Source organism: Malania oleifera, chromosome 11, assembly GCF_029873635.1.
Source record: "Malania oleifera isolate guangnan ecotype guangnan chromosome 11, ASM2987363v1, whole genome shotgun sequence".
NCBI lineage: Eukaryota > Viridiplantae > Streptophyta > Magnoliopsida > Santalales > Ximeniaceae > Malania > Malania oleifera.
Window position 1 is genome coordinate 30455006 of NC_080427.1, and position 15310 is coordinate 30470315.

The 15310-nt window shown below is 36.1% G+C and overlaps 1 protein-coding gene across 7 annotated transcripts; it reads right to left on the minus strand.

Annotated features, from left to right (window-relative positions):
* Positions 1 to 903: 903 nt before the first annotated feature.
* On the minus strand, positions 904 to 14453 carry LOC131167982 (nonsense-mediated mRNA decay factor SMG7-like). 7 transcript variants are annotated; one of them, XR_009140196.1, is made up of 9 exons: positions 14155 to 14453; positions 11520 to 11660; positions 7492 to 8103; positions 7243 to 7365; positions 6843 to 7075; positions 4871 to 6759; positions 4562 to 4693; positions 1835 to 1878; positions 904 to 1740 (listed from the first exon to the last, which is right to left on the minus strand). XR_009140196.1 is itself a non-coding variant. In XM_058127097.1 (7 exons), the coding sequence occupies exons 2-6, from the start codon at positions 11586 to 11588 to the stop codon at positions 4893 to 4895; spliced, it is 2904 nt and encodes a 967-aa protein (XP_057983080.1). In that variant the 5' UTR covers positions 11589 to 11660; positions 14155 to 14420; the 3' UTR covers positions 904 to 4693; positions 4871 to 4892. The 7 variants fall into 7 exon arrangements, 1 of the variants encoding a protein (XP_057983080.1); XR_009140199.1 differs by having other exon boundaries at positions 1835 to 1882; positions 14155 to 14423; XR_009140195.1 differs by having other exon boundaries at positions 4562 to 4699; positions 14155 to 14420.
* Positions 14454 to 15310: the final 857 nt, after the last annotated feature.

Consider the following 15310-nt stretch of genomic DNA (forward strand, 5'->3'; position numbering starts at 1 on the left):
ATAGGTCACACCAACTTAGCTCTAAATAAATTTGGATGAACTCTAGGACCATCTTGAAGTTTTACTACTCCACGTTTAGAAACATGAATTTAAAACCTTATTTAAATTTATATAAATTTAAACAAAATTTAGTAAAAAATTTTATTAACTTTCTCTTAAATCCATACAAATCTAAATCCGAAAGCATCCGCCCAAAAACCTTTTTATTTTCTAAAAGTTCATATTCAATCAAATTGAGAAAACCAATCAAAGTTCTTTCAATTTTTCAAGAAAATCCTAAACATATAAAAGTTTTCATCTGTTATGACACAAATCAATGGCTACAAAGCCCAAGAGCCAATCAGCCTAGCCCTTGTACCTCCCACATGCTGTCAATCCACCATCAAACCTAGCACCCTAACCACCAAACCCTAACCCTAACCCTAACCCACCCCAATAAACTCCTAGCAGCTACAAAGAACAATTGCTTGCTTCTGCTTCAGTCGAGCGTTCAACAATCCATTGCTCCAACATGCCAGCAAACCCTAACCTAATTTCTGTGCCTCCTAACATAATTTTTATTGTTTGGATGGAATTCAAAATGCTTCACAGGTGGTAAGTTTGACAATGTTGAAACGCCCAGAATCATTTCCTTGGGGCATTTTGATTCAGATTGCTTTTTATACAGTGAAGATTTCCACAATAGCTAAAAGCATCCAGTTTCTGATAGCCTTGCCAAAACATTTTGGCCACGGAAAATCTGATCCATTCCACAAGGAAATCATTTTTGTACTCATTTGATCAAACTCTGGATCACGAATCATTTTTGTACTCATTTGATCCAAACTCTAGATCAAGATCCCCTGCAGCCAACTAATCATGTTTGAGCTGTTTCATTGTCAACCCATGCGGTAAACTTTAGTATTTAAATATCAACAGATCAACACAAGCATTCAGCCTGACGTGCATTCTAAAGTAAGGACACAAATACATCTCACCGTTCCAATTAAAGGGAAGGAAATCAATAGGGGGCACACTTTAAGAATGTCCCAAACATGCAAATTCACACATGGGGCTAGACTTGTAATTTTCAATAACTGAAAATGGGAAAAAGCAGAAAGAAAAGTCAACCAATAAAGCTAGAAATACAGGTTACTTGTTATAACCGCATTCACACAATGGAGGAATAAAGAAAGAGGAAGCAAGTTCAAAAACCAAACGAACAGCTTTCCAGCTTACCCACACGTACTGCAGTATCCGCAACATAGAACAGGTTTCCAATCTCACTGAAACACCATAAACAAAAGTCATTGACATTGGATTACATGTACCCAAATGTGTCTTTCCTCGCATACTTATTATCTAACCACCATAATATAAGCCTAAATCAAACCCTTCTTCATAACTATATCAAACTCTGATCGCTTGAAGCTTGTAGGCAGCCCTCACAAACTGCCCATACATCCATCTACCTTAATTTATTCAGCTGCCTGCTATCACAGATTATGCAATTTATAGCAATGGACTACTAACATTCACTTCTGACAGATATTTCTGCCTTTATGGTAAAGAACAATAGCTAGCACTTCTCTTCATTCCACCCAACTTCAAACATAAGACAAATCGCCATCAGATACCTCCTCGAACGCTATTTGCCAATCCCAACCAGCCACACAATGTGCTTCGCCCACCAAATTTCCCAGTTCGAATACTCATTCCTCTGATAATCTCCATCTGCCGGCCTGGAAAGCTCAACACAAGCTGTAAGAATAACAAGCGAACTTTAGTGCAATGTAATCTGAATATACTGAATGTAAGACGGCATTCAAGTTCTCAGAAGTATAACCCCCCATACCAAAAACATGGAAGACACAGCTCATGCACAGCAGCAAAGTCACCCTGGCTTACAATTATGTGACCAAAAAAGAGGTGAAAATATCAGTCACTTCACAAAATTACACGCAATTTTTGAGATAAAACATCCCCAAAGCTTTAGATGAAATTGAGAAATTCTAGATGAACAAGTACAAGCTTTATAAATTCAAACAATTGATATAAATAGTAAGTCAATAAAATATTTTTGAAAAAATAGACATATTAGAAAGGGCTTGAAACTAAGCATATTTTTAAAAAATAATAATAAAATTAAAGCCAATTCAGAGGACTGGGCTTAAGCGCGCACACATGAAACCAGTAGAGAATAAATAGAGCATCAACTGTTAAAAAGATACCATCTACCGTGAGATGGTAAAAGCAGTGCCAACAGAGGAAAATCTTGATATAAAGTAGTGCACATGAACTAGCCAAGCCACAAACAGACAATAGGGAAAGTAAAGAGATATTCCCAATCAGTTGAGGTTGAGGAAGCTTTGTCTTCTGGGTGCATAATTAAACTGAGATGTACACATTGCTCTTCCATGAATCTAAATAAGAGTTGAATCAAATTTTAAGTATAGGAAGTTATACTTTGCGACCCTATGGCCCAAATTTTAAAATTTAAAGCAAAACCAAATGTGAAATGAACCTATTTGCACTTCTCATCCACCTAGGGGATTCTTCGCTTTGCACTTCTTTGCCTCATATGTATAGACTATAAACTGCCCTCTTTACAAAATGAAACTATTTCTTCATTTTTCATTTAAAACATGGAGAATTTCTCATGGGATTCCCATTTTCATAGGGTTCTCAATGGAAGTGAGATGTTGTAGCTCAATCATTATTATGTTAGTTGGAGGGTCATCTTCCTTCTGATAGGAGGGAGGACATTTGTTCAGGGATTTTTTATTCTTCGAGGGAGTACTCTTATAAGTCTGACCCATATAAACAGGTCCTCCATAGTTCTAGTTTGAAAGCCAACATCCCCTCAAAAGATGTAAGATTTTTATTTGGTTAGTTGCTCTTAATAGAGTTAACACTGACACTCAGTTGCAGAATAGAAGGCCTTTCAAGACTTGCCTGCAGATTTTTTTTGATTTGTTTTGATACTTCAGAATCTGCATCTCAACATCTTCCTCCATCGTTCCTCTTCTTAGAGCATATGGAATAATCTTTTTATTTGGGCAGAGTTGGGTGTGTTTGGAGTTGGTGGAGGATTTTTTGGCCATCTCATTTTCAGGTTCTGGAAGGGGTAAAGATGGGTCAGCTTTGTGGAGGTGCGCAATTTTTGCTGTTTTGCAGGAGTTATGGTTGGAGAGAAATGCCCACATTTTCAAAGGATAGTGGGTGTCTTCATCTTTGCTTTGGAATAGGATTCAACATAAGGCCTCATAATGGGCTTTTGCAGCAGGCTGTTTCAAGTGAAGTTTCTTTTCAGATTTACAACGTGATCGGCAAGCAGTGCTGGTTTGATTTCCTTTGCTTTTCTGTTTGTTTATCTTCTAAGGACGATTTTTTATGCTCCTTTTAATCCTTGTCCTCTTTAATAAAATCTCTTATTTTATCCAAATAAAATAAAATTTAAAGCAATGCTTAAGGGGCTGCCATTTGGTACTATTAAAAATTAAAGAAACAAAAACCAAAAATGAAAACCAAAAACCACAATAGAAACTAAATACCAGAAAACAACCACCTATTTGGTCAACATTTATAAAACTAACACAAATTAAAAACTTAATTAAAAAAATGCTCTTTTCATTTTTTAATCAAATAATAGTATAAAAATATGATCAAATAATAAAATTATAAATAATACATATTTAAAAAATATTATAATAAAAATAAAAATTATTATAATTGTTTTACTTAATTGTTATACTTTCAAATTTTACTTGATAATTAAAAAATAGTAAAAATATTTTGTAATTGACTTTATTTTTTTTTGTGAAATTTATGTATTTTTTTATTTTAATTATATTTAAATTCATATTATCGTTTTATTTTTTAATTTGAATTTCAAAGTATATAAAATAAATGATTTAATCCAAAAAAAATATTTCTAGCTATTTAAATTTCTGGCAACAAGATGCAAAACAATTGAATACCATAAAACCTGTTTTTCAGTTTTTTCGCGAACTGCTGAAAACCGGCAACAGATATAGAAAACTAACAACATGAACAAATGCGTTTTTATAGTCTGTAATTTCACTGTACAAAAAAAGAAAAAAAAATAGAAAACAGCAATGATACCAAACAGAAATCTCCAGCTCTAATGTCAAACATAACTTACAAATACTTCAGACAGAACATGAGAAACATTTAAAAGGCCAAAAATTATTAAATATACAGGTTGAAAACAACTCCATAAAACCATTTAGCAACCTCATAAAAAAATGTGAGATATGTTTATATTTGCAAAATGTTTGGGCCAAAACCAAAATTTAAATATACAGAGAACAAATGCAAACTTGATTTTACCCAATTGGATTTGATTCCAACACTTTCTCTTACGTAAGGAACAGAATGTCAGGAAATTTCAACTATAATACAATATGCATCCAACCATGAAAGCAAGCAGTAAACTAAGGCATAACAATGTAATGTAAGCAATGACACATTAAGTGCAAAACTACTTTTGGTATAACACTGGTGATGAAGGAAATAAATTGAGAATAATAAAACGCGTGTACGAGAGAGAGAGAGAGACCTGTTCACGAGCTGGTGTCTGCAACACACTGATACCATCCATGCTTGAACAAAAATTGAATTAACATTGGCAGGATGCAAAGGCAGAGGCTGAACTGGCAGCACCAGGCCAGAGGATTCTCAAAACAGACGCCTTAACCTCAACAAAGAAGAAGAATCAGCAAAAAATTGTTGACAAAAATATAAAGATAACTTTATGACAAAATAAAAGTTTTATGACAAAATAAAAGTTGTTTAACAAAATCATGCACTAATATCAAGTGAAACACTCATAAGCAAAGAATAGTGTCACTGACAAATGGCATCTTACCATTTACGTTGTCATAACGATATCACACAAAGAAACGACCTTCCCAAAGAGGCTGTCCCTGATGCTCCAGCAGCGGGGTAAATGGCTGACTTCCTTTCTGAAGTTGCTGCTGCAGCTGCAGCTGCTGCTCCTGGTGTAATTTCTGATGGTTAAGAAACTGATAATCCTGCCATTTCTGGTTTTCAACATGGACCTGTGTAGTTGGAACTTGTTTTCCAGGGAACGGAAAGCATAGGGTTCCTGCTAAACTATTGCTGTTAGCATGGTGGTATGTTTTTGCCGGCTGGTTGTGATTCTTGAAACCAGTGGCTTCAATTGATGAAGGCAACTGATAGCCATCTAACCAACTATAATCATCCAACAGTGGATTCTCACTCTTTGAAAGAGCTGGTGAGGACTCATCAATCTGTTGCGGAGGAACAGGGCTGAATCCAGGTGGCGGACCAAAGTGCCTAACTGGTCGGCTCACTGGATTCTTCCTTGCACTTGCCAGCATGGTGGAAGATGACACAGCAGGCAGAGTATCAAAACTGGGTCCAGAAAACATAATTGAATCAAACTTAGATGGTATTACTGTTTCAGGGACCTGACTAGAATACACAGTGCCTGCACTGGGACTAAAAGAATGTGGAAAAAGAAATGGAGCAGGATCCAATACTCCTAATCCGTCTGACTCTGGTTTCATAGGGAGTCCATTCTCCACAAAGCTCAAATTGTTCGAACTAGTGGCAACGGAAGCTGCTTGTTCCACCAGCCACTTCGATGTACCTATACTTGGTTGGATTGGTTGCAGCTGATGGGAAACAACATTAACGGATGTAGGTGGCCTTGAATTCAAATCAAAAGCATTTCGTACTTGCTTGCCATCATGTAGCTCTGACAATGACCCAACATAACTTCCAAACTCACCACCCGAGGCATTCATATCAGCTTGCTTTTCAGTCATTGATGGTTTGAAGACAATAACCTCATCCTCGTCTTCACCTTCAACATGTAGCTGCTGTCCTTTTGGCAGCAAAACTCCCAAATTCACTTTTTTCTCTGTGGGATGTTTTTGGCCCATACCATTTATTGCAGGCACTTCCAAAGGACTAGTGAGCACAACATCATTTGAAATTTCAGGATCAGCACCAATAGAAAACTTCATCATCTTCCGATCAAAATATATTCCCTGTTGCCCAACCTGAACAACATTCACAAGAGCCTTCCCAGCTGCTATAATCCTCTGAATGCGGGCTTTTTGCTCCTTGATCGTACCATCACTTCCTAAAGAATGCTTCCTGGAGAAATCAAGAATAAGTTGTGCAGGAAGAAGAGGCAGAAATCCTCTCAATTCAAAATCCTCCATTAATGCAAGCCGGTTGGCAGTTTCTACTTCATACGTACTCGTATTGAAGAAACAACTTTCATCTTCATCCTCATTTGTGAACATCAACCCACTCAACAAGAGCTTGTTCAAGTAGTTGACACAATGGTTCCAAAAGAACGACCTAGCTGAAGCCTGTTTCTCTTCCACTTCTTTTCCAGCAGCAATATCTGGATGACAGGCTAACCATTCTACAAAAACCAACACTCCAGGCAATAGATAGCTAACTGAAGGATCATGCAACTGTATGCATCTCTCAATAATGTGCCCCATAAACTCAAAGATGGCAGTAAATGCATTCTGAAGGAGAACTGAACGTTGTAAAATTTCAGCATATGACTGATTTTCAGTTTCCCTATTCACATTGTGAATTGTGAATATAAGAATGGCTATAAGCCTTACAATCAGTAATCCACTCTCTGTGGCACTAGAACTGAAATTGTACTCCTCTTCTGGCCCAGAGGAAAGAAGCTCAAGCAAATCATCCCTAACCATAGAGAAAACTTCTCCAAATGTCTCCAGACTGAAGAAAGATGGTAATAAACAAGTGTTAATAAGAAAATGTATATGGAACACCCAAAAAATCTAATGATGAAAATGGAATACCTTGTACGTGTAAAAAGGATTCCATTTAGTCGGACAAATCGAATGCTGAAGGCTTTGAAAGTTTCAGATGTGCTGGATGACCGTTCCTCTATAGAACTGGCTTCTGTTTTATTCTCTTTAAAGGGAAGTTTCGCCCCAACTTTTCCTCTTGCTTTCCCAGTCATTCGAATGGGTGCAGATTTAACTGGAGAAGACTTGACCTCACTATGAAGCTGGGAATAACTCTGACGGTTCTGCCATTGTAAAATGTAATAAAATTCAGTTATATGCTATAGGAGGCATACTTTCTTCGCATCTCCTTTCATTCCTTTTTTCCCATCAATAAATGCAATCTTTAGGTCATTTACTCAATACAGAAAATAGGATACACAAGCCATGTGGTGATTGTAATAGGAAGTACCTTCTCAAACGCAATAATCAAGTTGTCCCTTGCTGTAGAAAAAGGGCTCTCAACTGCCAAACTCCGAAAATAGCGGTAAATTGCCAACAATTCATCTCCCGAATAGGAGGCCAGAATCGCAAGCTGCAAATGAGCAGAGAATGTGTTGGTAACAAGAGTTTTTTGACAATAGCACCACCAAATACAAAGAAAAGAAAACTCTGGCAGCCTAACATACAACCATGACAACAATGGCTGAAAGAAAAGAACCTGATGATGAGGGTTGCCACTTGAAGGCCAAAGTGAAGAGGCTTGCATGTAGTAACTTGATGCAGCTGCAAAATCTCTAACTTTGGAATCACCTTCCCCATATAAGCCTTTATATCGGGCAAGGTCACCTAGGTAAATCAGGCAACGGTGGCAAGAAATCAGGCCTTTCTTTGTCTCAGCAGACTTATTTCCATCTTTTGCCATAACCATCTGATTCTCGGAATCATCTGAGAAATATCCAAGAGGTAGACCATATTTCGCTCTGATTTTCAGCATTAGATCATGATAAAATCCAGTTGCTTCAGAAAGGAAGGCTTTAAACTGAGAACGAATTTTTGTAATTCGGTCCAGTCGTGTAGAACTAGAGCTTTTCCCGCTCTGAGATGCATTTGGACCTGTCGAGGCTAGAGCAGTAGTGAAGTGTGCACGTAGCTCCTCAATTCGCTTATAATGCAATTGCCATAGAGCATACTCTATTTCATGTTGTTCAGAAAATGCATGGTCTTCAAGGATTATTGCTTCATAGTTCTCCCGCATCTGTTGCCATGCATTGGGATCCGAAGGAATTCTTGCATGGACTGACCTCCTGCGCCTACTCTCCAACTCAACATTCTGCAGAACAAATGTCAACAAAGTGTGGATAAAAGCGGTTTCAAAAAACAATAAAGACAAATTTCGGATAGATTAGGGGGAAAAAACTGATGTATGAAGATTCTTAACCTGCCCAACACGGTTTAACCATCCTATTTCAGACGCATTTTCATGAAGGTCAAGTCTGTGACATGTCTAAGGGGGCGCCTGCAGGAGGGGGGGAGACAAGACACAGAGAGAGAGAGAGAGAGAGAGATGGCAGTCGAGATTCAAGAGGACCTAAGTTGCGGAAGGAGTTAAACTTCGAACTTGCTGCCTCAATCTACCTCCAGGAGCTACTCATAAAGGGTAAGGCGGTTTAGGAACTGGAGATAGAGAGGCTCAAGAAGAAGCTTGCAGGTTGGAACAGTACCTTGCAAAAGGCGGTAGAGATACTCATTATAAATACAATGTCAAGTATACCCACTTACTTTGTGTCTCCTTTACCATTCCAGCATCAGATGCAGAGAGACTAGAAAAGCTTCAAGGTGACTTCCTGCAGGAAGTTTAGCCATAGGGAAGAAAAGAAAAAATAAATACCAATGAAAAATGTTAATTTGGGAGTTCAGAAGCTAGCACTTTTTCAATGAGGCATTATAGGGAAATGACTATGAAGGTTTGCAGTAGAAAAAATGATCACTTGAAAAAAGTTACATCATCTAAATTTCGAGATGAGAAAGGAGGTTGGGTTTCCAAAGAGGTTGTATTTACCTAAGGAATTAGACTGTGGAAAGGGATTTCCTAAATTAAGGTTGAATTCTTAAAACATTCGGCGTGATCGGAAACAGAAGCATCAACAGACTGTGGTTGGATGCATGGGTGTAGCTACGAAGGAGCCCTACCAGAAACTGTATAGACCAACATTGGATGCACAGAAACTTCTGTATGAAACGTTCAAGGTGATCAAAAGCAACTCATTGGTGTCCCACTTTTTCATTGGTTGATGCAGGATTGAAAGGTTCAACCATATGGATTTCTTTCTAGCACATCCGTACAGCATGACCCAGTATTAAAGCAGAGATGCCAGAATTAACAGTGTAGTTAACAGAAATAGGCTTTTCCTCACCCAAGTCCTTAGCAGCCTTGTTTCAGGTACCTACCCTGTGCAGCTATCTAGCTTTCTAAAGATCCCAAAAGAGGCATTCTTTATGGTGTACAGATTGTTAGCTATGTTCATGGAGGACAACCGTTGGAGAGATACCACAGACGTAATCTTACGCTTCTTCTGTAAAGAAGACAAGAAACGTGGGAGCCATATGCCTGTATCTTTATCTATTGCAGTTCCATGAAAGTTTATCGTTGGTCCTCTATGGTGCACAGTTTTTTGGCGGGAGAGGAGGGGGGGGGGGGGGACGCTATCCTTAAGAGGACAATCTTTGGAGGAGTAGAGCAACAGAAGTAAGCCTGTGTTCCTTCTGCAAAGAGGATCAGAAAACTGACAACTACATGTACTCGACAGGGCAGCAAGAGAATTTATTGTGCAGGCTTTATTTGTGGAGTACCTTATGGAGGCTCTATAGAGTACTTTGGGTCATGCCTTCATCGCTCAAAGACTTGCCCTTTGGACGGGGAAGGAGGTTGAGAAAAGAGAGGGAGAGAATGGCATGGAAGACCTTGATTGTCATGTTTTTTGTGGTGAGAGGCATAGTTTTCAAATTGAAATTCGAATTGTGAATCGAAATCCCAATGTCATGAATCAAGAATCAAGAATCAAGAATAAAATCGAATCGTAAGGTTCAATGCAAAATTTGAAAAGTCAATTCCTAATGACTTGCATAAATGTAAAACAAGTGAAATGGTAAAATACATTGAAACTTCAACAAATATGGATCATCCATGCTGATAATTGGAATGGCACTTACCTTCAAAGCAAGTTTGTAAGTCTAAATCCTACCATAATCTATTTAGCTCATAGATTTGATATAAAAGGAAAACTGGCCATATAAGCAAGATATACCATGATCTAACTATTCCACCTCTATCAAGTATCAAGTTAAGCTATAACACTCATTATGGGACTCAAAACTAAAGCTACATACAAAAGTAAGATAAGAGGACACAAAAATATTTTAAAATTTGAAATTCATGCTTATGATCTAAGTTTACATGTTTAACAATAAAAATTTCTTATGCATGCTTTCTTTAAGAATAATAAGGAGACGAAACAAGAAAAACTTAATGAAAAATTGTACTTTACTTTTAAAGGAATGAATCAATGAAAAACAACAAAAAATTTAACTTTATGGTGTTTCATAAGAAAAGTCATTTTTAATGCATGGGCTTGCTCTAATAACTAAAACAAGAAGAGAAGGTAAATAAAAAAATTAAAAAAAAAAAAAAAAACTTACTTAAATATAAAAACTAAGGAAAATCAATTTTTTAAATCCAGAGGAGTGGAGAGAGCAACGCGCCAACCAACATATATTTGCCCATGTTTGGTATTCTTGAATGATTTTAAATATACTTAAAGATCTTAACCTGGAAAACTTTCTCACCAAGTTCATCCAGTTTCTGAATGCAGACATTAAATAGAGTCCTGACAGATAATAGATGTATTTTGTGAAGTTCTTCTTTCTACTTTCCCACATCATTTTTTCCATAACACCACTACTGCACATCGTTTCCAATATGTATTTACATAAGAGAAAGTGGTATGATTTTTTATTAAACATGAAAAGGAAAAATTACTAAAACCGATCAGAAGGCTTCAGCAACTATCACTGTTAATGGAACAACCATCTAAGGGGAAAAATGTAGGGCGTGAGAGAAAGAGAGAGAGTAGAATTATACAACTATTATTTTCAATGTGTATTTACCATTATTTGGGCCTTCTGCAGAAGCTTCAACAATCAATTCCTCCTAAATTAATTTCTAACTCCAAGAATGTGATTTACCAACTAAATTATTAAATGCAAAACTAAAAATAATTTTGCAATACATAAACATTTGTACTAGAAAGTTGTCCATTAATCAGTAAAACAAACAAAAGATGCTATTAAAAGGGAAATGAAAAATAGATGCACCAAGAAATAAATATAACTAATAATGTTATTTTTTATGTATGAATGCATGCATAAAAATCCAACAACAAGAACAACAACAAAACCAAACCTTAAGTCCCACTAGGTGGGATTGGCTTTATGAATCCTTTTTCCACCAATTTATGTGATCATGGAATGCATGCATAAAATCCAATCATGATTAATCAATATTCAACATTGTAAAATACTTTCCAAAAAAAACTGTAATTCAATCAGTGCAAGTTAACAAAATTGAAGACATGAAATTGAATACATGAACTTTTGAAGTAGCTTAAAGTGAATATATACTATGTGACATTTAAAATGTTGATCAAGTGCGCCCAAAATCAAAATAATATATATGTATATGTAGCATACCTTGTTGTAAAGCCGCTGAGCACGCTCCCTTGATGAAAGATCCAAAGAATTATCCATCAGAATAGTCATTATCCATCAAACATGTGTCACAAGTTTCAGTGCTGAAAAATACAGCTTCTATACAAACAGGCAACATCTAATCTGCAGATCGGATGCAGGCATAAACACTCATTCAGCTCAAACACATATCGAAATAGATAATACCAAAGCACATTACAACTTAATAAATGAGCAAATAATGAATACAATAAATCTCAAACCTAAACAAAATATATATATATATATATATATATATGTTATTTGATGGCATGTGGAAAAAAAATATGATCCATGGATAACTTATGGCACAAAGGAAGGAAAGAAAGGAAAAGAAAGCAATAATGCCATGCAGATATACACACCCAAAAACAGAGCTGTACACTCTCTAGTCCATATTATTTCAATTTGCAACCATTAACATTTCACAAGCACTTCAAAATCCATCCTTAGAGTTTCTATTTTCTTCAATAAGAACAGGTATAATATAAAATGCACTAATAGAACTTTTTATGACTTGAAAAATATGTGCAAGCGTCATACTACCATAACCATGTACGTTAAATAATATTCATCTCTCACAATAAAGCAGAGAAGTGCAATGATTTTTTCCCCTATTGCGGTTTTGCCCTTCAAAAGAAGTTATTGATAATAAAACCTATAGATGCCATCTGCAACAACTTTTTATATGTGACTACTCATGCCTCACATTGGAAAAGAGAAACTATGCAAGCTCCCAAGTTGCCTTTTGACAATATCACAATATTCAATATTATGGTTGAATTCGAACCTCACCAGATCAGTTTAAATTTAGCTACTTCAATCATATTGCAAATGCAACAATCTCCTTAGCTTATCCTTCCTTCAAGATGAACAAATGAACATAACAAAATTGGTTATGCACTTCAGTACCTCTAGCAAAGGACCATTAACATTCAGAAAGTTATTGTATTCAGAGTAAAAACTAGCAATGAAACATTGTCGTTACCGGTACTGCTATCCATAGAGTTTTAAAACATCAACTAAACAAAAGTTCCAAACACATACATGTCCTTCAATCATTGAACATACATAATACAAACACGCCTTCTTTTCACAGAATTCATGCCAGCCCATAATGTATATATTTCTTTTGGGAGGCCTTAAATCATTAACTGGAAGAAGATAACTAGATGTATGCATGTAGCTCAAAGATACCCTCATGCCCCCATTCCAAAATCAGACATGGGACCCCATGCCCTCCATTCTTTGACGTCAAGTAATAAACATGATATTGGCGAAATTTTAGCAGCAACTTATAGCATCCTAAATCATTCACAAGTCGAACGGGAGATTAAGTTACATGTGGTACAAAAACAACAAAGTGAGAAATGTCACCCATAAAACAGATAAAAAGTGGAAAATTTTTTATATTAACAAGGAATAGATATCCTTACTTCCTTTTTATTGCAAATAGTATATAACTTAAAATAAATCTGTTAAATATTATAAAGTGTCAAAGCCACATGCATGTGGGCAAGACCATTCTAAGATTCAATTTTTTTAAACCAACCTGAAAAACAATAAATCTATCCACACTTATCCCATTTGTATTTTAAGTAATGGCTATAATTAATAATACCTTTATAAGCACATGCATATTAGGAGTTTTTTATGGTTTGTTATTATTGAAAAGGAACTGCTAACATCATTTTTCCCCTTAACTAGGTGAAAAGAGATTAAGTTATCATCAGGTTAAATTTATAATGTTTGTAACAAACAACATCTTTCCAATTAACTATTTTGCTTTATTGAAAATTATAACCACAAATGAAAAAAATTATATTCTCCCTTTTTTTGTGAATCTGTCACTTCAAATATTGTGCTTTAAAAGCTTGATTCATGGGATGATGACACTGTTAAGAGTGAGAAATACTGAAACATCAACAAAGAATCCTAAGGCTCACTGTCCTTCAGTATTTTTTAGTGGCAGGGTGAGCTACATGAAGACAAAAGCAGATAACTCTCTTGCAAGAAAAGTTGTAAATATTCGGGAAATAGTAATAAATCTTACCCAAAGAACCCCAATGAAAAAATTGTTCTAAATTTTGAAAGTTCCGGAACCTGTGCTCCAAAGTTTCTAGGTCATTCCTAGAATCGTTAAGATTGTGAATACCTCAAAATAATCCAAACCATAAAAATCAAAACAACCACAAATTCACGTCCAAGCAAGAACGGGGGAGAGAGAAGTAGAGTATATGACGCGAGATAGAAACTTGATATTAACATCAACTGATGTTCTTGTGCTATACCCAAATACAAGAATATAGCGTCAAAATGGCCGAAAGACAATTACGATTCTCATGGGTTTGCCGTCCAAATAGAAGGGATTAAATGAAATTAAATAACAAATAAACAACCGACTTTATGACCCCAAACAGACAACTAAAAATACAAAATGAAAAAATGTAATACGAAGCAATTCAATAATCCGCATAACCACTAAGAATACATCGGCAAAATAAACGATCAAATTTTAAATTAAAGAAAAACAAATCGACGATGGTGATGATTATGATAATTAATGTCGTTTATACTTTATTATAGAAGAAAATGTTACCTTCTTGGCATCAGATCTGTACAGACGAGATCTGGGAGCGGAAAGAACGAACTATTGATATCTGTTCCGGTGATTGACTTTGGTTTTGCGTTCACGAGGAGGCGAGAACACAAATGTGTTTTGGACGTCGGGGAGGGACCGGTAAGGACAGCTTAGGGTTTCATAGGTTTTTCGTCCATTGAAATTCAACTGGGTTGTCTTCTGCCAGGCGACTATGACCCGTCGAAGACTTTATCTCTGTTTCTTCTCTCTTTTTTCAGCGGAATGATAAAGAGAAAAAGAAAACTCTTTAAAAAAAATTTCTACTAATTGTTTCATTTTTCAAAAATAGAAATTCATGCACTAGGTCACTTTTATTTTTTTTTAATGTATTTTTTTTAACCCCGGAGTTCATGGTTTTTAAAATTTTTGGAAAAAGGAACTTCTAAGTGTTTCAAAAATTTTGGTTAAAAAAAATACAACTTTAAACATATGGCTATAAATGATAAACTAGTATCTATGTCAAAAAAAGTTAAAGAGAGGCTAAAGATTTTGACATGTCGAGGATGGAAAAATTGTAGCGGTTAAAAAGAGGAAGATTAAAATTGTATAATGTAGTGACTCGAATAATTATAATATTTAAATGATAATAGAGAGGGAGGAAATAGAAATTGGAAAGGAAAAGAATAAGGCAGTAGGTCTTGTCGACAAAGTTACAATTGGGCTCGTTGATAAGTGTACGTTTCATCGACAAGAAAATACCGAAGAGCAATTCTCTCATTTCTGAATTTCGTCGATGAGAAACAGAGTTCGTCGACGAACTTCCTTTATGACCTCGTTGACGATGTGACGTGGCTCGTCAACAAAGTGGCTCGTCAACAAAGGTCGGAGTATAAATAGTTTTACACATGATTTTTTGATAGAAATTCGGCGCAAAATCCTCCCTTCTCTCTCCCTTCGGTTCCCCAACCTTTTCTCTAATTTTCTGATTCCATTCTTTGCCGGATCGACGATCCGAAGCCACCACGACACTCTTAGGAAAGTTCTTTGCATATTTGCTAGAGTGGATTGTCGGTGGGTCGAGTTCGGAATTCATCCCAGATCCAGGGTAAGACTTTCTACTCAATATTTGGCTATTTTATAGTTGTGGAAAGCGTAGTACGCGTAGAAATACTGA

Excerpts from the sequence above, each read along its gene's own strand:
- LOC131167982 (XM_058127097.1), bottom strand. The coding sequence starts at position 11,588 with ATGACTATTCTGATGGATAATTCTTTGGATCTTTCATCAAGGGAGCGT. Across the intron at positions 8,104-11,519 it reads CTCAGCGGCTTTACAACAAG|AATGTTGAGTTGGAGAGTAG; the intron begins GTATGCTACATA and ends TTTGTTCTGCAG. Across the intron at positions 7,366-7,491 it reads GTGGCAACCCTCATCATCAG|CTTGCGATTCTGGCCTCCTA; the intron begins GTTCTTTTCTTT and ends GCTCATTTGCAG.